The 23281-nt window shown below is 42.1% G+C and overlaps 1 protein-coding gene across 7 annotated transcripts in view; it reads left to right on the top strand.

Moving 5' to 3' along the window:
- The first annotated feature begins 3151 nt into the window (after nucleotides 1–3151).
- Nucleotides 3152–23281, top strand: part of cep192 (centrosomal protein 192) — a 43546-nt gene continuing 23416 nt past the window's right edge. For 4 of the 7 annotated variants that reach the window (XM_060922093.1, XM_060922090.1, XM_060922091.1 and 1 more), the window contains exons 1-13: nucleotides 3152–3453; nucleotides 8061–8274; nucleotides 10202–10312; nucleotides 10451–10608; nucleotides 12229–12290; nucleotides 12375–12513; nucleotides 13129–13244; nucleotides 15246–15344; nucleotides 18772–18918; nucleotides 19740–19893; nucleotides 21649–21863; nucleotides 22104–22223; nucleotides 22630–23041. In XM_060922093.1, the coding sequence (XP_060778076.1) occupies nucleotides 8105–8274; nucleotides 10202–10312; nucleotides 10451–10608; nucleotides 12229–12290; nucleotides 12375–12513; nucleotides 13129–13244; nucleotides 15246–15344; nucleotides 18772–18918; nucleotides 19740–19893; nucleotides 21649–21863; nucleotides 22104–22223; nucleotides 22630–23041 (1903 nt within the window). In that variant the 5' untranslated portion in view covers nucleotides 3152–3453; nucleotides 8061–8104. The remainder of the gene's footprint in view (nucleotides 3454–8060; nucleotides 8275–10201; nucleotides 10313–10450; nucleotides 10609–12228; nucleotides 12291–12374; nucleotides 12514–13128; nucleotides 13245–15245; nucleotides 15345–18771; nucleotides 18919–19739; nucleotides 19894–21648; nucleotides 21864–22103; nucleotides 22224–22629; nucleotides 23042–23281) is intronic. The other 3 variants (XM_060922094.1, XM_060922092.1, XM_060922095.1) reach the window with 3 other exon arrangements.

Here is a 23281-nt window from a genome sequence, read left to right as displayed (position 1 = left end):
ACCCGGAGGAAACCCACGCGGACACGGGGAGAACATGCAAACTCCGCACAGAAAGGCCCTCGCCGGCCACGGGGCTCGAACCCGGACCTTCTTGCTGTGAGGCGACAGCGCTAACCACTACACCACCGTGCCGCCCTGAAACAAACATACTTTTAGATAAAGAATCTATGGAGTAACAAACTCTTAAAAGCAAAAAGTTATGTCAGTTGAATAGACTGAGCAGCACACCACCTCTGAGGTTCTAACTGATCCCACTCAGTAGTTTAGGTCCTTTTAGGGTTAAATGGGTATCTAATGTATGAACCATGCTTTTGACCTGAGTAAAAAAGGTTGTGTGCCACAAATAACACCTATGATGGATATAATAATTGCATGAGATGATGTAATACTTTTATACCAGTTTCCTATATGTGGTTCCAGGGCTCTTTTTATGTGCAAAGTTCCCCTGCATAATTAGAAAGAAAGAAAAAGAAAGCACAACTTTATTCATCACACACTTGTGAAATTCCTCTCTGCATTTAACCCATCTGAAGCATTGAACACACACACGTGAGCAATAAGCACACACACATACCCAGAGCAGTGGGCAGCCATGCTAACAGCGCCCGGGCAGCAGTTGGGAGTTAGGTGCCTCGCTCAAGGGCACCTCAGCCCAAGGCCGTCCCATATTAACCTAAAGCCCAGCGCACACCTTCCCGATTTCATCGGGGCTTCGTGTGTTGGGCGATCGGTTATGAGTATACGGGCCCGACTTGATCGGTTCAAAATTCCCCACACACATTTGTGAGACATCGTACATGTTCAGCCCGAATAGATGATCACGTGTTCAAGATATCATGTGATATATAAATAATATTTATTTTGTTTTTTATATATAGGGCGGCATGGTGGTGTAGTGGTTAGCGCTGTCGTCTCACAGCAAGAAGGTCCGGGTTCGAGCCCCATGGCCGGCGAGGGCCTTTCTATGCGGAGTTTGCATGTTCTCCCCATGTCCGCATGGGTTTCCTCCGGGTGCTCCGGTTTCCCCCACAGTCCAAAGACATGCAGGTTAGGTTAACTGGTGACTCTAAATTGACCGTAGGTGTGAATGTGAGTGTGAATGGTTGTCTGTGTCTATGAGATATTATCACATCACACACACATCACATTATCTCTAGCCGCTTTATCCTTCTACAGGGTCGCAGGCAAGCTGGAGCCTATCCCAGCTGACTACGGGCGAAAGGCGGGGTACACCCTGGACAAGTCGCCAGGTCATCACAGGGCTGACACATAGACACAGACAACCATTCACACTCACATTCACACCTACGGTCAATTTAGAGTCACCAGTTAACCTAACCTGCATGTCTTTGGACTGTGGGGGAAACCGGAGCACCCGGAGGAAACCCACGCGGACACGGGGAGAACATGCAAACTCCGCACAGAAAGGCCCTCGCCGGCCCCGGGGCTCGAACCCAGGACCTTCTTGCTGTGAGGCGACAGCGCTAACCACTACACCACCGTGCCGCCCACTATGAGATATTATTTATTTATTTATTTATAATGCTCATCTCATCTCGTCTCATTGTCTCTAGCCGTTTTATCCTGTTCTACAGGGTCGCAGGCAAGCTGGAGCCTATCCCAGCTGACTATAGGCGAGAGGCGGGATACACCCTGGACAAGTCGCCAGGTCATCACAGGGCTGACACATAGACACAGACAACCATTCACACTCACATTCACACCTACGGTCAATTTAGAGTCACCAGTTAACCTAACCTGCATGTCTTTGGACTGTGGGGGAAACCGGAGCACCCGGAGGAAACCCACGTGGACATGGGGAGAACATGCAAACTCCACACAGAAAGGCCCTCGCCGGCCGCTGGGTTCGAACCCGGAACCTTCTTGCTGTGAGGCGACTGTGCTAACCACAGGTGATGTTACAAATCACTACCGCCACCAACACCACATGACCCAATTAGTGCACGTCATTACGTAGGTGTGTCCAAGACTCAAGACCCAAGCCTACACCTGTCCACTACAGGCCCCAACCGGCCACTGGGCTTGAACCCAGGACCTTCTTGCTGTGAGGCGACCGTGCTAACCTTACCACTTATGTCGCTTTTCCACTACCAACACGGCTGAGTAGGGCTGAGCCGTGCCGTGCTGAGTTGGGCTGAGTCGAGCTGAGTGGGGCTGTTGGAGTTGCATTTCGACTACAACCGCGCTGAACCGTGCTGGCTGGAAGTGGGTGGACACATTGGGTGGAGTTAGCGAAAGTGGGTGGACGTCACGTGATGTCGTTAGGCGGCGCAAACAGTGACATCAGTGACCTTTTAAGCGGTAGTCTCACGACCCGGATAGTAAACAATAAACATGGAGGACATGGAGTCGTTAGTGTTGCTGGTCTTGATGCTGTGGCTTGTTGTCACCGACAACGCCAACAGATACTGGCAAGAGCGTATAGATGAGGCGAGGCGCATAAGGCTTCAGAAATTCTCGTAATTCTTCTTCTTCCGGGTTTACGGTGTTTACAGATCCCAGCGTGCTTGCGGGGCATGTGAGGACACTCCTCCTCACCAATCAGTGCACAGGGGAGTGTCTCCTCACGCCCCTAGCCCCACTCGGTTCAGTTTGGCTCGCTTCAGCCCTACTCCAAAACCTTGCGAGTTTTGGGGGCTGAGCAGGGCTGAAGCGAGCTGAGTCGTGCTGCTCTGAGGTAGTCGAAACGCGAGCCGTGTCGGGCTGAAGTGAGCTGAAGCGAGCTGAAGTGAGCTGAAAAAGGGTAGTGGAAAAGGGCCATTACACCACCCTGCCACCCAAATTGGCAAATTTTGCAAAGTAGCCTCCAAATATAAACAAATACCGCCTGACTAAAAGGGCTTAGGGCTAAGTTCTGGTGCAATGCAACATCTACCCCGTCATCCCCACTGCACATCTTAGACAATCCTCGTTTTAATATACCCCTCCTTCTCTATGTAAGGGATAAAGTAAGGGATTAACAGATGTGCGCCATGTTAACTGTGCGGTCAAGCAACAGGAGGATTTTAGAGCGTCACGCCGCTAACGTTTCAAACAAGTCTATGCCTCACGCGATTGGTTCATTATTTGTATGAGTGAAGCGTGTCGCGCCAATCAAATGTCAGAGTTCTCGCAAAGGCCCGCCCAGAAAGAGAAATTTAGAGGCGGGTTGTTTCGGCTACAGCTTAACTTTGTGTTTTTTGTAGCTTGTGGTACAGCGGTGTCAGACAGTTATAAAATACGCGTCTGAAAGGCAGAACTAGTGAACGGTTAAAGATTTCAGCGATAAACCGTGTTTTAGTGCAGTTCTTTGGATATCGCCCTGAGTTTGCGTCGGTCCGCTGTAGTGGAGCCGGAGACTGAGCCTCATTTGCGGACATTTTCCTGAGGCGGTTAGCTGCTGCTGCTCGTTGCCAGTGGGAAGCTCATGGGGAGGATAGTTAGAGCAACACGGTGAGTAATGGGTAAATGGAGTGCAGTAGCTGAGTGTATTTGTCTCTGTGTATTTAAGTTTTATACAGCCGAGTTAGTTTTAATAAAAACTCAATCCATGCCTTTCTCTCACGGCCGAGTTTCCAGCTAACGGCAGCTATCGGTACAGCTAACCGACCGACTTTAGCTAATTAGCGAGGGAAGGGGTGGGTGTGTGTGTGGTTTGTTTGTTTGTTTGTTTTTCTCACTTAAACTAAGTTTCTCACTGACTTGTGCTGTTATTGTTAATATACTCAGGTGAAAAGCACCATGTTATTGTGAAAACACTCTGCCAGAGTCCCCAACAAACTAATGTTGTTGCTAAGAAGTGTTTTTAATTTGAACAGGTTTGTTAAGGGTTGTTTTACAATCAGGGTCCGCAAGCTAAAAATCACATTTAACACTTATTATCTTCAATATCAAAAGGCTTGACTAAATAAACGTGGTTGTTTATTGTAGCCCTGTGATAGCTCTATTTACCATGCAAAAAAAAAATTGGTGATAACGTTATTTTTAGTGAATGTATGGCAATATGTCATATTTAGCAAAATTACTCGTGTCATTTAGAAAAAGTGCTTTTTTTGACCACAGGTAGCTCCAGAAGGGATGCACTTAAATCATTCTTTATACCATAAAACACATATTTGGTTCCATATCATTGGAAACATAGTTAAATTTTAATGTTGAATGCCAGTAAGTTTTCAGACTATTTTGATCAAATTAGTATGTAATTGTGTCACAAAAATGTCCTCTCAGAGACAGCTAATTTTTCAATATAAAATAACATATCTAAAATGATTATTTTCATCCTAAAATGTGGTCAAGATATTGGGACATAAATATTAGAGACAACTAACACAAAGCTTACAGCCTTATATTTAAAAGCACTATGGAAGTAGTGGATTCTGAATTGTCAAAAAAAAAAAGTCCTCTCCGAGAATCACTTCATTTGTTTCTCCCAGCCCTGCTTAAAGCTACACTTAATTTACTTAGAAAAAACCCTAAATAGTTCATGAACATGCTATAACATTAGGTGAATGTTATGGACTACTAACAATTTCTTAACTGTTGGAATTTTATTTCTATCAGCGATTTTTTTTTTTTTTTCCCCCCCCCTCTTCTTTTTGACAAGGAGTCTTTAACATTTTTGCTACTTTTCTTTATCTTATAGCAGATTACACAAAACTACCATACACATGTCAAATTACCTGAAATCTGTTCTTTAACTTGTCCTTCACTTAAAAACTGGTACAAGAACCAGTTTGAATCAATTTGAATTTTGGACCCCTGTGACACAAACTTTGTAGCCTGATTGTAAAACAACCCTTAATATACTCAGGTGAAAAGTACCATGTTATTGTGAAAACACCCTGCCAGAGTCCCCAACAAACAAACAAGCAAACTAATGTTGTTGCTAAGAAGTGTTTAATTTGAACAGGTTTGTTAACCATTTACAGAGTGACACTTGACATTCAGTACATACTGTACAAATATATCTCCATATTCACCTAATGGCTACTACATTTATAGATTGTCTGACTGCTTGTAAAAGGCTTCACTTATGCCGCTTTTCCACTACAAACGCGGCTGAGCCGTGCAGTGCTGAGTCGAGCTGAGTGGGGCTGTTGGAGTTGCATTTCGACTACAACCGCGCTGAACCGTGCTGGCTGGAAGTGGGTGGACACATTGGGTGGAGTTAGTGAAAGTGGGTGGACGTCACGTGATGTCGTTAGGCGGCGCAAACAGTGACATCGGTGAGCTTTTAAGCGGTAGTCTCACGACCCGGATAGTAAACAATAAACATGGAGGACATGGAGTCGTTAGTGTTATTGGTCTTGGTGCTGTGGCTTGTTGTCACCGACAACGCCAACAGATGCTGGCAAGAGCGTATAGATGAGGTGAGGCGCATAAGGCTTCAGAAATTCTAATTCGTAATTCTTCTTCCGGGTTTACGGATCCCAGCGTGCTCGCGGGGCATGTGAGGACACTCCTCCTCACCAATCAGTGCACAGGGGAGTGTCTCCTCACGCCCCTAGCCCCACTCGGCTCGGTTTGGCTCGCTTCAGCCCCACTCCAAAACCGTGCGAGTTTTAGGGGCTAAGCAGGGCTGAAGCGAGCTGAGTCGTGCTGCTTTGAGGTAGTCGAAACGCGAGCCGTGTCGGGCTGAAGTGAGCTGAAGCGAGCTGAAGTGAGCTGAAAAAGGGTAGTGGAAAAGGGCCATTATTCATCACGCACTTGTGAAATTCTTCTCTGCATTTAACCCATCTGAAGCAGTGAACACACACACCTTCCCAGAGCAGTGGGCAGCCATGCTAACAGTGCCTGGGGAGTTAGGTGCCTCCTCAAGGGCACCTCAGCCCAAGGCTGTCCCATATTAACCTAACCACATGTCTTTAGACTGTGGGGGAAACCAGAGCACCCGGAGGAAACCCACGCAGACATGGTGAGAACATGCAAACTCCATACAGAAAGGCCCCTGCTGGCTGCTAGGCTCGAACCCAGAACCTTCTTGCTGTGAGGCGACCGTGCTAACCACTTACACCACCGTGCTGCCCAAGTGTCTATTTATGATTAGAAGCCTTCGTAAGGAAGGATACTTGCAATAGAGATCTTGCAGTCATGTGACCGGAAAGTTAACAGTTGCCATCTTGTCGGTAAAAAACACAGCTGAATACTGCTGCACTCGTGTACAGAATGGATCAATTTCAACCGACGGACTACACGGCTCATTTTTCTAATGAACAAATAACTAGATATATGTCCAAAATAAACGATCTACAGATTAGTGACCCTTATGGCTTACCGGACGTAGTTTTCACGACCGTGTCAGTGGATATGGAACTGCCAGCGGAATACCCAGACGTGTACAATTACCTCATTAACTTTCCCTCGCTGTTCAGTGGTGAAGCACTGCGTGCTTATAAATCTCTGGACAGTTATCTTTACAGAAATTCAGGATTTGTCAGCCCCCCTCAGATGTGGCATCTTGTAAACAAGAAAATAACAATCCTCATTGGACGGGTAAGTCACTTAAGTATTGAGTATCGCACTGACCAGCCGATTATAGAATAGAATAAGGTAATTCCAGCTGTAATTCCAAATCGTCCGTCTTGTTTACCATGGATCTGGCGTTGGAGAGGTAGAGGCTTGGCAGTGGAGATTTGAGTGGCTGTTTTCTGAGCTTAGTCAACAGGCCGGCTCTGCAGCCTCACTTTTGCTTCCGCTCCCGACGCCGCCTCCTTCGCTTTGCTTCCGTTAACAATCCACGGAGACCCCGCTGGTCTCGCTATCTCATCCGGAATGTTGTGCATGCGATGGAAATCGCTACAAACCGTCATTTTCTGCTGGAAACCAATGTCCAGTAAGTCCATACGGTTGTAGTGGATATTGAAGTCCGGTACAGACGAACAACACGCAAAAATACACACAAAAAACATAAACGTGCACAGGTAGGGAGAGCTTGTAGCCGCAGCCGTTGTAGTAGAATTGTATATAGTAGGGTTTTCCAGAAGAAAAGGTAGAAGCAGAAGTAGAACCAGAAGTAGAAGGCGGAAATATGGCGTTTGACCGACAAGACGGCGTCTGTCACAATCTGGATCGGCTGTGACGTCACATGCAAGTGCTCCATTGAAATAGTTCACCTTTTTAATTCCATTGTTCTTTCTAAATTGGTTTATTGGTGATTGCTGCTAGTCAGTCTGATGTTACTATCTGATCTTGCTCTGGACTCTTGCAGTGGTGCTTTTTGTGGCTGGGGACTGCAGTTGACTTGCTGACTTTGGGACTGTGGTTGTCGTGAACGGTTTTACGCTCGGGTTTCCGTCAGTGGGGGGGGTTTATAGCATCAATGAAGTTGACTTTATGTTAGGGCTGTTAATGTTAGTCATGTTGTCTGTTGTTGCCCAAATGAGTATGGGTTCCCTTTTGAGTCTGGCTCCTCTTGAGGTTTCTTCCTCATGTCATCTGAGGGAGTTTTTCCTTGCCACCTTCGCCACAGGCTTGCTCATTGGGGATAGATTAGGGATAAAATTAGCTCGTATTTTAAGTCGTTCAAATTCTGTAAAGCTGCTTTGCGACAATGTTTATTGTTAAGTGCTATACAAATAAACTTGACTATTATACAACAGTTTTTAACTAGATGTTTTAAACATTATACTTCAACTCATTTCAATATTTTTAGTTGTCTTGAAAAATGTGACCACCGACTGTTTGTTTAATGTCACAGATTATCCGCTATTCAGCTTGTTTTCCTAAGGTAAAGGAATCTTCTGCGCATCTAAGGAACAGATCCAGTGTTATGCCTAGAATAAGCATGGAGTGTTTTAGGAATAGTTTTTTTTTTTTTTTTTTTTTTTTTTAATAGATTAATTTTTAAGTACAAGTTGATGTAGGCTTTTAGATTAGGTTTACATTTATGCACTTCTGTCAGTTATATTGTTACACTTGATATGTATTTTTAATCTAGTGAGTAAAGACATACATAAAACCATAAGCTCTATCTGATTCTGGTGTTTTGGTTGATTTTGATTAGGGCTTTTCCTAAAGCATGTAGTAAGTTGTCACTTTTTTTTTTTGTCTACTTTTTCCAGCCCATGCCCCATGTGATGAGCCATTGTGTTGCTGAGTCACAGACATGGACAGCTTCCGAAACCTAGAGGATGAGACATTTCCCAGCTTCCTGTCTAACACGTCTTTAGGCAGCAGTGTCCGAGACACACTGGGTGATGTTACGCTGGGCTCCACTCTCGGGGTCCCCATGGCTGCTTCTACTGTGGTTAAAAGTAGAGCTACAGCAGACAACAGGTGTGAGGCTGTGGTTTGTATGTTCACTGCGTTGTGGTAGTATAAAACCGGTTCTCTCACTAGTTTGACTTGTACAGAAACGAAATACGGTGCCTCCCGAGTTACTGTTCTACGCTTTACCAGAAACAGTGACACATGAGTATATGTAAACATGCAGTGACAAACCAGGCAAGTCAGTAAAAACTGACAGTGGACTATACCATTAATTATAAATTGCGCTACATGTTCCCAGGATGGTCTCTAGTGTCACTGTCTCTCTGACCAGGGTGTTACTGGAGATGAATTAATAAACACATCAGTACAGTGATGTGAACATGTGGCTTGATTTGTGCAAGTGGAGTTCATAAAAATAACATCTCTCGTGTGGTGTGAATTGTGGGTGGTGTATAAATAACACATTAACAGGATTAAAGCCCTGTTTACCGATTAATCTTACATTTATCCTGTTGCTCAGTATCAACATACAAAGCTGACCATACCCATCGTGAATCTCGTTTGCAAGCTGTCTGGTGTTCACAGGTTTCAATAGAAATTAATGGACAACTACTGGACTGTATTTTCAAGGTTTTGACTGCAAAGTTGAATTCTGGCCAAAAATGTTCTATTTCTATTGCTGTTGGAGTTTTGAGATGTTTCGCGTTGATCTTGAAGTTGATTTGACTTGAAATTGAAGAGTTGCACTGCTGCGCACACATCGTGTATCCTACGTGTAAATGTTTTGCTGAGATAAAAAGCCGGACGCGTTTTATGATTCCGAAGATTGCCGAAGTGAGTGGGCAACAATATCACATGACCACCGTAGGGTGTGTTTTGACCTACTTTTAACCAAAGCAAGTTGGCGTGGGCAAACATGGCGGACTCCGCTCTCCCGCCAGCTAAAAGCTGGTGGAAAAGAAAATGAAAATATGAACGCAAATCAGTTAGAAAGTGCGCCAGAAAAGCGATGGGAACCAAAAGGTTGTCCGCAAGAGTTTTTGTGAAGGGACAGGTCGACTGCTGGAGTCAACTGAAGCATAAAAAAAATTGCGAAATCTGGCAAAAAATTTGCAGCACGTTTCTTGGATTGGCGAGTTTGAGTATGGAGTTATACACCTAATGTTTTGATCTTGCAGAGAAAGAAACGAGAACACAAAAGCAGTAACGGAAAAGATGTATTTTGTCTTTTGTTTCAGAATCGGAATTAAGTTTATTGCCAAGGATGTTCTCGCATACAAGGAATTTGCTTTGGTGACTGATGCTTGAACAGTTAAGATTGCTAAATTCTTCTCAGACCAAATTAGAGATGTATAAAAAAAAAAATTAGACAAGTGGACAAATTTAAGGGGTATGTGCATGAGTTGTTGATGTCCAAGCTGTACAGTATGTCCCAGAATGTGCGAAAATGGGTCACATGATAGCAATGTGTGAGAGGAAGAGAACGTGTAATGGGCTAAGTCAGTAACCAAGCTGTAGTGTGCGCTGTAATGCGCAATAAAGTTCAAAGTGAGCATGTATGACACGACCTTGAAATGTGCAAAATTGCGGTTCAGAGACGGTCGTGGATGTATTCGCGAATGTCAACCACAGATTGCATCCCTGCAACTCCAAACTCTCTGTGATCGATGCAGAGTCATGATGTTTTCTGTGCGTCACCATTTGTGTGATGCAGTTCCGTAGTTATGCTAATTAGTTCAAGCTTCTCGCGTTCATCTGTTTCCGTAGGGCCATACTGTTTACCTCAAGGGGTAAGAAACTGGTCCCAAAAGGGAGAAAAGCAACCCTCCTTACATCTCGTCCACATGATATTGTTCTTGCGTGACACAGGAAAATGCCATGCGCAAATTTTTTTTTAAGTTTGTTTATTTATTTTAAATTTCAGATGAATTTGCAGTCAGCACCTTTAAGCTTGATGGCATCCTAACTTTTTTTTTTTTAAATAAAACTACAGGTTAACAGATGTCCAAGCATCCTACTTGGAGCCTGGAGCACTTTCTCTAGCAGGTTCACAAGGCTCAAATTGTGGGAGGGAAAAGTTTGCTCTTAGTTTCAAAGATGATTTGTAAGTGTCAACCCCAGAGTCATGTCTTTTCCTTTTCTTTATAAAAGTGTGGCCAAACATAACATAATAGGATGGATGGATGGATGAAATAATTCAAAGGAGTTTTTGTTTGCCTTAATCCATTCTGTTTTATTTCAGGGACAAGACGGATGACTTCATAGCAGCTAATAATTTTTTGGATCTGTTAGTGAAGGTTAAATTGGATGAGTCAGAATGCGCGTCTACATCTAAAGCCTCAGCTGCAGTGGATGCGGGAGCTCCCTCTGTGTCTGCCCGGCCTTCTGATTATCCTGATGGTACAGTTTCTTTCTTTTATTTATTTATTTGGTGTGTGTAAGAGATGCTGTGGTTCGCCAGCACTAGGATAGAATGTTGCTTTAGGAAAACTTGTAATAATTGTGGTAAAAGTTGCCATGAGGGAGAGAAGGAGGAAAAAAAAAGTTTTCTTGCAAAATCATATGTACCGTATTTTCCGGACTATACGTCGCTCCGGAGTTTAAGTCGCATCAGCCAAAAAATGCGTTATGAAGACGAAAAAAACATGTATACGTCGCACCGGACTATAAGTCGCACTTTTTTGAAGGGTTATTCTATCCATAGGATCTGTGATTGTATCTGATAAGCGGCGTGTGGTTACTGCGCGACTGCATTGTTTATTTAATAAACGAACAGCTGAGCAGTGATAACGCGCCCTTTGCCCTGTAAGTAGCCTAGTCTGATTATTTTAAATATCTACTACTATCTTTAATACTATCACTATCGTTATTACTAATAGCCTATATTATTATTATAACTAATATTAGTAGCCTATTACTGATGCATTAATCAGTTTGCTTTTAGAATATTTTTACCGGTAGGGCTTATTATCGCCCCATGGCTCTTTCATCTGTGTTATTAAAGCTGTAGTCATCATCGAGGAGAGTCATTCTTCATTTTTGTCGAATTTTATTTCATCAAATCAGAGGTCAAGTAGGCTATAGGTATATCATCTCCAAAGACAGGTACGGTAGTAAAAACAACCGTCTAGTGAAAAAAAAAAAAAACAACCGCTTTTAAATCCCTTACTTAAATCCTTAAAATGAGTCATTTAACTCATGTCTTGTGTGATCTGATCTCCAATGGTGAAATAAACCGGCTGTGATGAGTACAGTCTGTTATTTTAGAAGATAAATGTAATATATAATTTAATATATAGACTAATAAAAATTAATATTTTATAATATAATATCACGACATATTACTGTCTGTAACTGTTTGTCACTAAAGCGTTTTCTAAGATCATAATGTCTGATATTATTATTATTATTTTACACACAATAAGCGCATGTGCTTTAAGTTATAGGAAACCATCCCCCGCCTTTTTTTTTTTTTTGAGTCACCGGACCCACCCACCTCCTGCGTTCCGGGACCTCCCACTTCACAAATTAAGCACTGCCTAAAATCACTACATAACTTATTTAAATAACTATAGGCCTATCATTAATAATAAAACACAGGTCAATCAAGTTTATCAAGCTGATGATTTCACTCCAAATCAGCAAATCCATTGAATTCCTCATCCTCGGTGTCGCTTCTGAACAACTCTGCCTCCAGCGGCAGATGAAGCGCTGTTTCCTCCTCTTCTGCGTGGCTGTCGTCAGACTCAGCATCAGCTCCAGTTATTCCGCGGTGGAAAAAAAAAAAAAACATATATACGTCGCACCGGAGTATAAGTCGCATTGCCAGCCGAACCATGAAAAAAAGTGCGACTTGTAGTCCGAAAAATACGGTAACTCTGTAATACCTGAGCTGAGTCTAAACTCAAAGTTGGTGTGCTGCTCTTATTTTGGTCTTGTCAATTTTAGTGATTTAATTCTGTGACGCAATCTTTCAACTCAAGGCCCTTTTTTTTTTTTTTTTAAATAAATATCTTGCAGATATTTCCACTGGCCTATTTACAGTTTCTCGTATTGGAGGTAAAGAAAGCATTGCTGGACAGGTAAGATCATAAATGTTACAAGATAAATTAGTCGCTTGGGTGTAGCCAGAGTGATGTAGCCAAATGAGCTCTTGCTTGTTTTAGGCTGTGTTAGCTCCAATACCCATAGAAGAGGGTCCAGAGAGCGAGGCAGTGGACAGTGATGGGATGAGTGGCAGTGTCGCAAGTTTTCTGGCTAATGAGAAGCTCATGTCACTTGACAGCATGAACAGTGATATTACAGGTAACTAGGCATAATGTGTATTTCAGAGACTGCATTGCAGTGTGTGTAACACATTCAACAAGGTGCCTGTATTACAGAAATCCTACTATTGGCTTTTGTAAAAGGCCACTTACCACATGCGTTAAAAAAAAAGCTTCTTGCAGTAATGCATGAGAACATACAGATATTAACAGACTTCAAATCCCTCTATTTAAAAAAAAATTTCATTTCAGGGTTATTGTGTTTTTGTCCTGTTTAAGTGGTTATGAGCCTTGTCTTGTGGACGGACTTCACTATAAGGCCTTTTGTATATTTCAAGTGAGGGGCAATTGGAGATTTTTCTTATTGGCGCTTTCATAATCAGTTTTATCAAGTCATTTAATCATTTGTTCTGTGAAAGGTTTAAGGTGATTTCAAAACTGACTTGTCAGTCTCATTCATATCTTTTTATTCTTTAAGATCATGTGTCAATCTGTTATCGGGGATGAATGAAATATTTCAAATTCATTATGATGAGTAGTCACTGATTATTTGAATTAGATGTTTTACACCAGAGAAACCATGAGGTGTACTGTAGACTTTCAGTACTGGTTGATGGTGTGTCTTAGTTTGATGTTTCTCTGTTTATTTCTGCAGATGATGATCTTGATGTAGACAACCTGCATGATGAGGAGCTGCAGCTGTACTTCAGCAAGCTCATTCCTCCACCCATGCAGAGAGGTCGAGTGGAGGGCCAAGAGATCCCAGCTGCTGTAAGTTACTGGTGTACCCAAGTTGATTGTACATCCCATAATTGTTTCCTGACACTTTTCTTTGTACTGCATTTTTATGTACTGCATTTTTCTTTATGTACTGCAGCATATTGACTAATGACTAAAATGTTAATATGTACACTGCATTGTAGTGCAAGTTAATTTTATTTATTTATTTATTTATTTTAATCGATACTGAGTGGCCAAAAGTTTGTGGACGCCTGACCATCACACCCCGACATGCTTTCTGAACATCCCGTTCCTGATTTAGTCCCCCTTTGCTGTTATTATAACCTCTATTCTTCTGGGAAGGCTTGCTACCAGATTCTGGAGCATGGTTGAGAGGATTTGTTCACATGAGCATTAATGAGGCCATCCTTAAAAAAAAAAATCCGTTTCCTGTCCACCGGGTGAGCAAATAAATTTTCAGTCGGGAGGGAGGGATTTTTTTTTTTTTTTAAAATATGGATGGATAAGAAATCGCAATGCTGTTTGCTTTTTCTTTCAGTACTTTTTTTATTACAAAAGCAGACACATTTAATAAAATATGACGATTTAATCAACTGAAACTTGTACAAAAACTTTAAGTTAGCATTTTAAATGCTGACTGCAACATTTGCAAAACTTTTACAAAGGTACTTAAAATGTCCGACACACGGACTTTTTGTAGTTCTAAATCGAGCGTTAGGCCTAGTTCGGATGAAATTACACTATTAAAATGATCACTGAATGATTTGTTTTTCTGAATCTTTACTATTTTGTTGTTCGCTAGAATACCATTTTGCAATTTCACACTTAAGCAAATGTTTGAAAACTCTGGATCTCCTTCCTTCATGGTGGCTGGCATTTTTTTGTACCGCACGGTGCATGCGCAGAGCTGATTCAGTTCTATATTCTGCGCAGAATACAGGGCTTTCCACAAGCACTGGCTGCCGGCCATACAGTTAAGTCCAGCCGGCTACTTTAATGACTATTTTTGTAGCTCACAGGCTCTAAATATTTTCGATTTTAATAAAATTAAATGTTTATCTAACGGACTGACAATGTCAAACTGAACCGCACTCATTCAAGTTGTGATTCGCGCTGTTTGTACCGATAACCACAAATTAAAAAAAATACAATAAAATATATTTTATATAATTTAATACACATGTTTACCAGCTGGGAGGTCCGTATGGTGAAATACCGTGACCGAGGTCTTGAAAGTACTGAGCGAGGCCCTCTGGGTCAGTATTCAAGGCCGAGGTCACGGTATTTCACCATACGGACCGACCTTAAGCTGGTAAATAATATATATATTTTTTTTCTTTACCAAATTCTAACAGAAAACGAGAGTGCCCGAAAGGGAAAACCGGGCCGAGCCGCCATTTTGAATCCTCATTCACGGCTGTAATGCAAATTGCTTCCTCCTTGATATACAAGTGCACTTCCATGGCAGGAAAAAAAACCTACATTTTGCCGCCTATGTAGTGCCCCATTTATACAAATAGGAGTCATTCAGGATTCAGCCATGTTTTTGCTCGGCATCAACAAATTACAGGTTTCATTGTTCTCCTGAAATGTTTTTTTTATTTCTTCTTCCTCAGGGCAGTAAAACTCGCTTCTGCTCTGAACACTGTTATCGCTATCCATGCTGTAAAATTTAATGCTATTCTCCTGAGAAATGCTGGCAAAAATTTATCAGATTTTTGATAATCTTATAAATAAATCTTATAAAAAAAGATAAATGTTGACAAAAAAAATGCTACTATGTTTGTTGTGAACGAGCGAGTCGCCAGAGGTCCATAACTAGGGACCATACTGTAGGACACGGACCTGCTCGCCAGCCAATCGGCGCGCAGGATTTGGACCGCGAAAAAAAAATACTGTTATTTGAATGGGTGTATTTTGTGTGAGAGTTATTCAGTTTTTTGTGGAGACTGTTTCTTGCTGGCAGTGTTTGACTGTTTGTGTATTTTAAACCCCCCCCCCCCCCCCTTTTTTTTAAATTGTTATTAAAAGGAATTACCTGACAGCCAAGTTGGTTCATCTCAATCCCTTGTTACTGAACCAGATACATCGCCGAAAAACCGCTGCGAGTTTCTAAATGATTATGATAAGGTATGGTTAATTTTATTTATTTTTTAAGAAAGTTTGTTTGTTTATTATAATGTCTAGGCCTGTCGCAATATTCGATATACCGACTTATCGTACGGTAAATGAAAATGAACTCGGTAACCTTTTTTTTTTTTTTTTTTACCGCGATTTTAACGTTTACGTGCTGTACATCTACACAGAGAAGTCGCCAGAGTATTAGCTTGACCCATTGACTGAATAAAACATTGTGCTGTTTTCTGTCGTCTCATGCGGCTCTCTGTCAGAGGCGGGGCCTCCCAGCATGCAACAGTTATCCAGCCGGGGGATCCACTGAATGGGGAAAAGACAACACATTGCTCTGTTGTATAGCCCATAGGTGTAGAATTGGGTATGGACATGTCCCTACCAATATCAAACGACAGCTTGTATGTCCCAACCAAAGTTTCTGACCTGAAGAAAAAAAAAATCACACTCCGTGCATGGTACACAAATGGTTACTGTAGGTTTCCACTGGGTGAAACACCACGCAAAATTCGCTAATGAATATTTGCTCTGGGGGTGTGGTCGCGAAAACAGCAAGCAAGTTTGGCAACCATGTCAATTAGCAAGTGCGGTTGCAGTGCAGTGACCGGCTGCTAGCTAGCAAACCGTCCTTGAGGAATGTAATGTTAGATTAACTTGTAAAATGAATCAGTTAACAGCAGTTCGTCTTCAGCGTGTAAAAACGACAGCTTACGAATATGACTGTTTTCTAAGTTTGTGTGGCGTGTAAATAATCTGATTTGATACTGACAACTAATGTTCATTAAGGTCACAAAGACATCATTATTAAATCATATCAAATTGTGCTAATGTTGGCTAATATTGCAGAGTCTTGCTTGTGAAGTGCCTGCAAACTTTAGCAGCCCGCTAACCCTTAAGGCCTCTGCATGCTTGTGCGACACGGCTTTCGCAGACAGCTTTTCGCAGACAGTTGTAATTTATCGTTGAGCGGGGATAATAGGCGTGCGCGATGTTATTCACCGGCACAACGCAAGGGGGCGCGAAGTCGCTAGGAGTAGTTGGTGGGTGTGGTTAGTGGAGTGTTTATCCTCCGGTTACTTATAATGACTAGAACTGGAGTCGTATAGATGTATGTACTTCCTCGATCAACCGCTCTTCGTGCTGCTCCATCTTCGCTCGTGTTTTTAAAAATGCTGGTCGTGAAAACAAACCAAACCGGGAAAGTAGGGAAGCGGAAGTGCGTGTACAGCGGATGTAGAGTGGACCAATCGGAGCCCTCTTGTCTGCGAGGCTTCTGCGGTGGTCACAATTTTTGGGAGGTGCGTGCAGAGCGTCTGCGAAGGTGGGGGGCTACGCAGACATTGTCTGCGATACCGTCTGCGAGGACTGCGTTGTCAGCATAAATTGGCCTTTAATTTGAAGTGCTTCGGTTAAGACCTGCAGAGTGCCCTGACCAAGTTCGTGTAACATGACCCATGTAAACAACAACCCAATGGTGATGTGGACATTGTTCGTGGCCCAAAAAACATTTTCACGTAATAAGCATAACAGCCTCCGCCTTCTTGATGAGAAATTTTTGGGGCACTCCCGCCTCTCTTTTGAAAACGTCACATACCAAGTACATACATGCGCTGAACTGATTTGGTTTTTGAGGGGGCTCATTCGAAAGCGGTAGGCTAAAAACTTTTCTCTGTAGAACCCTGTCACTCCGTCCCCTCTCCGCTCTGGGCTCAAGGAGACAACAAAAGGGCAATAATATAACAACCAATCAGAATTCACATACATTCTGTTGCCAAGTAAAATTGTAACCTTTCAACGTGTCAAATTTAGAGCCCTTGTCCTGTTTTACCGTTGGAGCAATCACAAGTCAGCTTAAACTAGCATTCTAAAACTAGTTAAAGATCACACGGAAGATGGCCTACTCCCCCTGCCAGCCTAATGGAATGCAGTGTTTAAGGCTCCGTGTGTGTTTTACTTCCATTTATGAGGGGAAAGGAACATACACCCTCCTGACAGTCAATGCGTTATTCGCTTGTAAAACACATTTGCAAGTTGGTAGAATGAGTTAATCATCACATGCAAGATTTGCAATTAATCAAATGAATTATTATTATTCATGAATTACTACAGTTCTGAGCATCAAATTTTAAGTCTGGACTTTGGAGAGATGATACTGTTTTGGTGGAACACAACAGAGCAAAATATTGTGATCCTCTAATGTTGACATGAAGTTGGTGCCACTGGGGGTTGGCATTGGGTTTATGTTCCCACCAATGTTAATACCAAACCTACGCCCTTTCCTACATGTTGTCTCGTTCTAATTGTTGTTAATTTTATCCAAATGACAGCTGGCAATACATTGTTAGGGCCTCTGCATGCTCTTGCGACAAGGCTTTCGCAGATAGCTTTTCGCAGACAGTTGTAATTTATCGTTGAGTGGGGAATAATAGGCGTGCGCGATGTTATTCACCGCCACAACGCAAGGGGGGCGAAGTCGCGGAATCGCTAGGAGTAGTTGGTGGGTGTGGTTAGTGGAGTGTTTTATCCTCTGGTTACTTATAATGACTAGAACTGGAGTCGTATAGATGTACGTACTTCCTCGATCAACCGCTCTTCATGCTGCTCCATCTTCGCTCGTGTTTTTAAAAATGGCGGTCGTGAAAACAAACCAAACCGGGAAAGTAGGGAAGCGGAAGTGCGTGTACAGCGGATGTAGAGTGGACCAATCCGAGCCCTCTTGTCTGCGAGGCTTCTGCGGTGGTCACAATTTTTGGGAGGTGCGCGCAGAGCGTCTGCGAAGGTGGGGGGGCTACGCAGATGCCATCTGCGACGCCATCTGCGAGGACTGGGTTGTCAGCATAAATTGGCCTTTACTCTGCACTTTATCTGGGTACTAATCTTTGAGAAACTGGATTGGCAGAATGTTGCCTGTGAAGAAAAGTGTCTTTATTACCCTGTGCAAAGTTAATATTTACTTAAGTGCAATTTTTAAGAGCCATAGATTTGTATTTTATTTGTTTTCGTAGTGATTGGTTTTGTTTATTTCTTTAGGTTATTTATATATATTTTTTACGTTCCACTGTTGAATTGAATAAGTTGACTTAGTTTACTATTTCTTTGAAAGGGTGTATTTGCATGATCGTTATTATTTTACTAGTGGCATAAAACTGTCTTGAAAAGACGTCAACAATAATATCGTTTATCGCAATAATTTCTGAGACAGTATCTCATCCAACAAAATTTATCGTGACCGGCCTAATATTGTCTAATTTAAATAGAGTTGTAGTAGATAATGCTTTGCTTATGTTAGCACAGTACTAATTACTAACTCTGTATGTACCCGAACTTGGTTATGTTTTATATATTTGCTTTGTTAGAACATGTTTGACTGTGTGTTTTTAAAAAATTGCTTTAAAAAGGAACATTCTCATGTGCCATCTTCTCTCAGGAGGATTTTTGCATGCCTGATGTGCGGCTGGCTGCCACAGGTATGGACTCGTGTCCTGCTAGTGATGAAGACACAGAGGATGAGCTTGAAGCCTTACAGAACCGCAGTAGAGCCCGATTCTTGTTGCCCAGCACCTCCAGGCAACTGGTAAAGTGAAGCCCTAATACTAATTTACTGTCGTGTTTGGATTTTCATTCAGCTTTGCAAATTTGAAAGGATAAATGTAAATTTTTGCAAATGACGCGGTACGCGGTGGTCCGGACTACCGTTGTGGTCCGGACCACGCCGTTTTCAGGTGTGGTCCGGACCACCAAGTTCAGAAGACAAATAAATTTTAAATTTTCAGCTACTTCTTCCCCTAATTTAGAATAAATTCTTTCCTTTGCCCTTTCTTCTGTTGCTTTGTAGTCTCTAGCACATTTTTTCTTATTCCTTAGAAGCTGTTCATAACCACCCTGAGACATAATGACGAAAGTTGGTAAAATTATTTTTCACTTCCCTCGTGGCAGCTCCCGCTTTTTTACATGCGTTAGAACTGGTATCTTTTATTGCGCGTGTGTTTTACACATGCATTTCTCTTCCGGTTTGAGAAAAAATAACAAATGATGTACGACTTTGTAAAAAAACTCGTATTAAATGACAAACACAGTATGATTTTGGTAAGTTTTTATTTATATCGTAATATAATACAGCATACGGTGAACCGGACCACAATCCAGGAAAAATAATTAATTAATGCCCTCGTTTTGTATGGAAAATACGGTGATCCGGACCACCGCGTACCGCGTCAAATGCAAAATGTTTTTTGGGGGTAAATGTAATTTCAGAACAGCAAAGGTCTGATAACTGGTTAGGTCAGGTTTATTTTAGAGAATGTAGTAGTGAGTGTGACACACTCATATCATAGAACACACAACTTTTTTTTATTTTGCTATTCTGTCCATTTCATTGTATTAATGTGTATACAGGTTGGCGAAAGCCATCAGCCTCATTTTCGGCCAGGCCTGGAAGGGGGAAGCTCAGATGATGAGTCTCAGTCAGGTGTTCAATTTGCAGATTCCAGGACGGGCATTGAACATCGGTGTTCTGCTGAGGGACAAGTGATTGATTTGCCAATAACAGGTATCCGGGTTTAGCGTTATTTTTGCATCTGAGCACTTTTACAAACGGTGAACAAGGATGAAAAATGTGTTTTGAAAGCAATTGTAGGTGCAATTAGTAATTAAGTGATCAGTCTCATTAAATATTAAATCAGTCTTGTTAATTAGTCTCATTAAATCAGTCTCATTGGATCAGTCTCATTAATTAATACCATTAATTTGGTGCTTAATAATAAATTACCAAACAGCTAAATTATGGTATATTCCAAATTATTATAATCACTTACCGTATTACATAACTCGTATGCATCTTGGAATTCTTTGAGGTTGGGTACTTCAAAAATATCGGAACAACAAATAAACACAGTTTCAATAATAAATGAATTTATTATAAAGATAAAAATGGATATCAGTTGGAATCATTATATATGAATATGATATGGTATTTGTGTGTGTGAGGCCTTATGACCACGTGTTTCTAAATACAGCAAGAGAGTTAGCTTTGGTTGCTAATTGAGATGTGTTGGCCACGTGTGGAGACACAGATTAGCCTTGTGTTGCTAGCTAAGACAAAGGAATGCTAGCTAAGATGTGTTTGTGAGGTCTGTGTGTGTGGCCTGAACAAAAGAGTTAGCATGGATTGCTAGCTAAGGTGTGTTTGTGTGTGTCCACGTGGCCTGACAAAGAGTTAGCCTGTGTGTGGCCTGAACAAAAAGTTAGCATGGATTGCTAGCTAATGTGTGTTTGTGTGGCCTGTGGCCTAAGCAAAAGGTTAGCCTAGCTTGCTAACGAGACAAAGGAATTAGCCGTGTGTTTAGCTAAGGTGTGCTTGTGAGGCCTGTGGCCACGTGTTTCTTTGAGACAATACACTTAGCCCTGGATGCTAATGGGACAAAAGAATTAGCCGTAGGTTAATTTCACTAGCTTATAACGGTACTAACACTGAAATCTTGATGCGGTCAAGATGCGTGTAATAATGAAATTAAAGTGTTAGACAGGAATAGAGAGCATGCAAAGCCTAGCTATTAAACAATTGAGAGATTAAAACAAAATAGAACAATCATCAATTCAACACGCTGCGTGTCTACAGTGTAAACAATTAAACCGTTCCTGAGTTTAAATTCACACTACTTCAATAAAACTAATTCCTAAGACTAGTTTTTCTGCCCAAATGCCAGTCTCTTACTTCAGTATCTCGTCTCTACGTGAGATTATGAGAAGATGTTCCGAGACTTTTGGAGTTTCACCGTTGTGAAGCACGTGAGTCGCTTCTGTAGAAAGCAGAGGATTTCTTGGTCTGACGCGTGGTCGCTCGTGTTGAAAAGAAATTCTCTGATCAGACAATGTGCACAGCGCTTTAAAAATTAGAAGGATCTGGTCGCTTCTAACTTGTTTAAATTAACTGCTTGGCGGCAGTTCGTAACGTTACTATAATAGACAAACAAAACCGGCTGTAGCTCAAGCGGAGTTTAAAATCGCGCGATTCCAGAATCTACCGTGGCCAAAGGTGAAAGGAAAGCGCGAAACTCTGATTCTTGAAGAAAAGAAAAGACGTCTTTTTCTGGTTTTCTGGTGGAGCAAATCTCTGTCCAGACGGCTTGGAGTCCAGACGAGAGAGACGGAAGCGTTGTTCCGTTTCTTATGCCTTCCTGGAGGATGTGATGTAGGTCAACGCGGAAGTTGGCTGATGGGAAATGTAGTTTCTTAAAGGGACTGTGTGTGTACCTACACAATGTTGAAAGCTCAGCATTTTACACCTCTGGGTGGTGTGTTTTAGGAGATGGTGGAGGGGGTGATGGGAGCAGTGGTAGTGAGGAGGATGGAAATGATGGGGGTGTATCTACAGTCCCCCAACCCACAAGTGTCCAGACCACATATGATGTGCTACGGGGACTGGGAATCGTGGGAGGAAGTGGAACAGGCGAGGATGAACATCAGCTACTCTCGCAGCTCCCTGGATTAGGCCGATTTATCTCAAATGTGCATAGCCAGGTAATCCATATTCCAAAGATTAGGCCCAGTTCAATGGGTTCCTCAACTTTTCTGTGTATGATGTATTCCTGACTGGGGGTGGGGGTTTAAATAAAAACACTGTAGTAGTTGATGCTGGTTGAGCTAATGATTGTGCCTTTAATGAGTTGGGTGAGGTGATGAGGTTCGCAAGAATTTTGCTTAGCAGGAGGTACATGTTCGTATTTGCAACCATCATGTATTTGTGCTGTGTGTTTTCAGATGGGAGACCGTGTGGGCCCAGTTGGGACAGTTGAAACGGAGTCTTCAGTTCAAGGTTCTGGACTGACTGGGATTCAATCAGTAAACCAGAGTACGAATCAGGATAGGCAAGAGGCTCTGGTGAGATCCATTTCTGTGTAGCTTTAGCAATTTTAAAGTTTACTTCTTGTGTTTTGTGTGCTGCTGATTTTTCAGCTGAACAGTTCTTTTAGTTTCATACATGAGTACACCAGAAAATACCTTAATCATTTTTTGTGGAATAGTTCTTGTACTAGAGCTAGTACTGTGGTGACACTATTGGTTTGAATGCAAACTACACTGTTAAATAGCCTCACTTTATAGCATCATTAAGTGAAGTTAACTAATTAGATACTGTACCTTTTGCTATGACATCACTATCAGTTGTTCCATTATGCTGCTGGTCTTTTAGTGTAATGGTTGAAATTGTGAGTTTAACATTCTCAAATATTCTTAAAGCCTTGATCAGATACTGGTCAGTCATGCCAAATCCCCTTTCCTTTAATAGAATGCCATGGATGGTTCACACAATGGTGCAATATCTCTGGAAGAACGTTTTGACTCCATGTACCTTAGGCCTGGTGGTGTCTGCAACCTACAGGACTACGCTTCAGGTGCTTTTGCCCTTCAAGACACTCGGAATGCTTTTGACTTGTCTTTTACCAAAAACCCTTTTGGAGAGAGCAAAGTGGGAGTCGACCAAGGGCATACCATTGACTCTAGTGATCCAGGTCTTCGTGGGGGCCCTTGTAGGAACTCGGTCAGTTCTGGTCCACACACGATCAACAGTGAGGAACATTTAGGAGAATCTCTTGAAGTCAAGTACCTCTCTCAGACCTTCCATCAGAATGAAGTTGAGCAGAGTAATATTGGGAATAAAGAATCACGTCCCGATGATGCGGAACTGGAGTTGCAACAAGGTTAGATCCTTCACAACAGGTTTTATCTGCAAGGAATGAATCCTTGCAGCCCATTTTTCCTAGTGACTGTTAAAATTGGTTCTTTTCTGGGATGAGAGAAAGATGGGGGGGAAAAAAACAATCAACTTTACCGAGTTATGTCTGACTAAACAAAACCTGTTATGCAATTAATTACAGCTATTGGTGTTTTGTTTATGGCTATAATTTATGTGGGATGGCTGGTATTGTTTTTTTGCGGTC

The sequence above is a fragment of the Neoarius graeffei genome, chromosome 5 (genome assembly GCF_027579695.1).
Source record: "Neoarius graeffei isolate fNeoGra1 chromosome 5, fNeoGra1.pri, whole genome shotgun sequence".
NCBI classification, from domain to species: Eukaryota; Metazoa; Chordata; class Actinopteri; order Siluriformes; family Ariidae; genus Neoarius; species Neoarius graeffei.
This window is presented reverse-complemented; position numbering and strand designations above follow the sequence as displayed.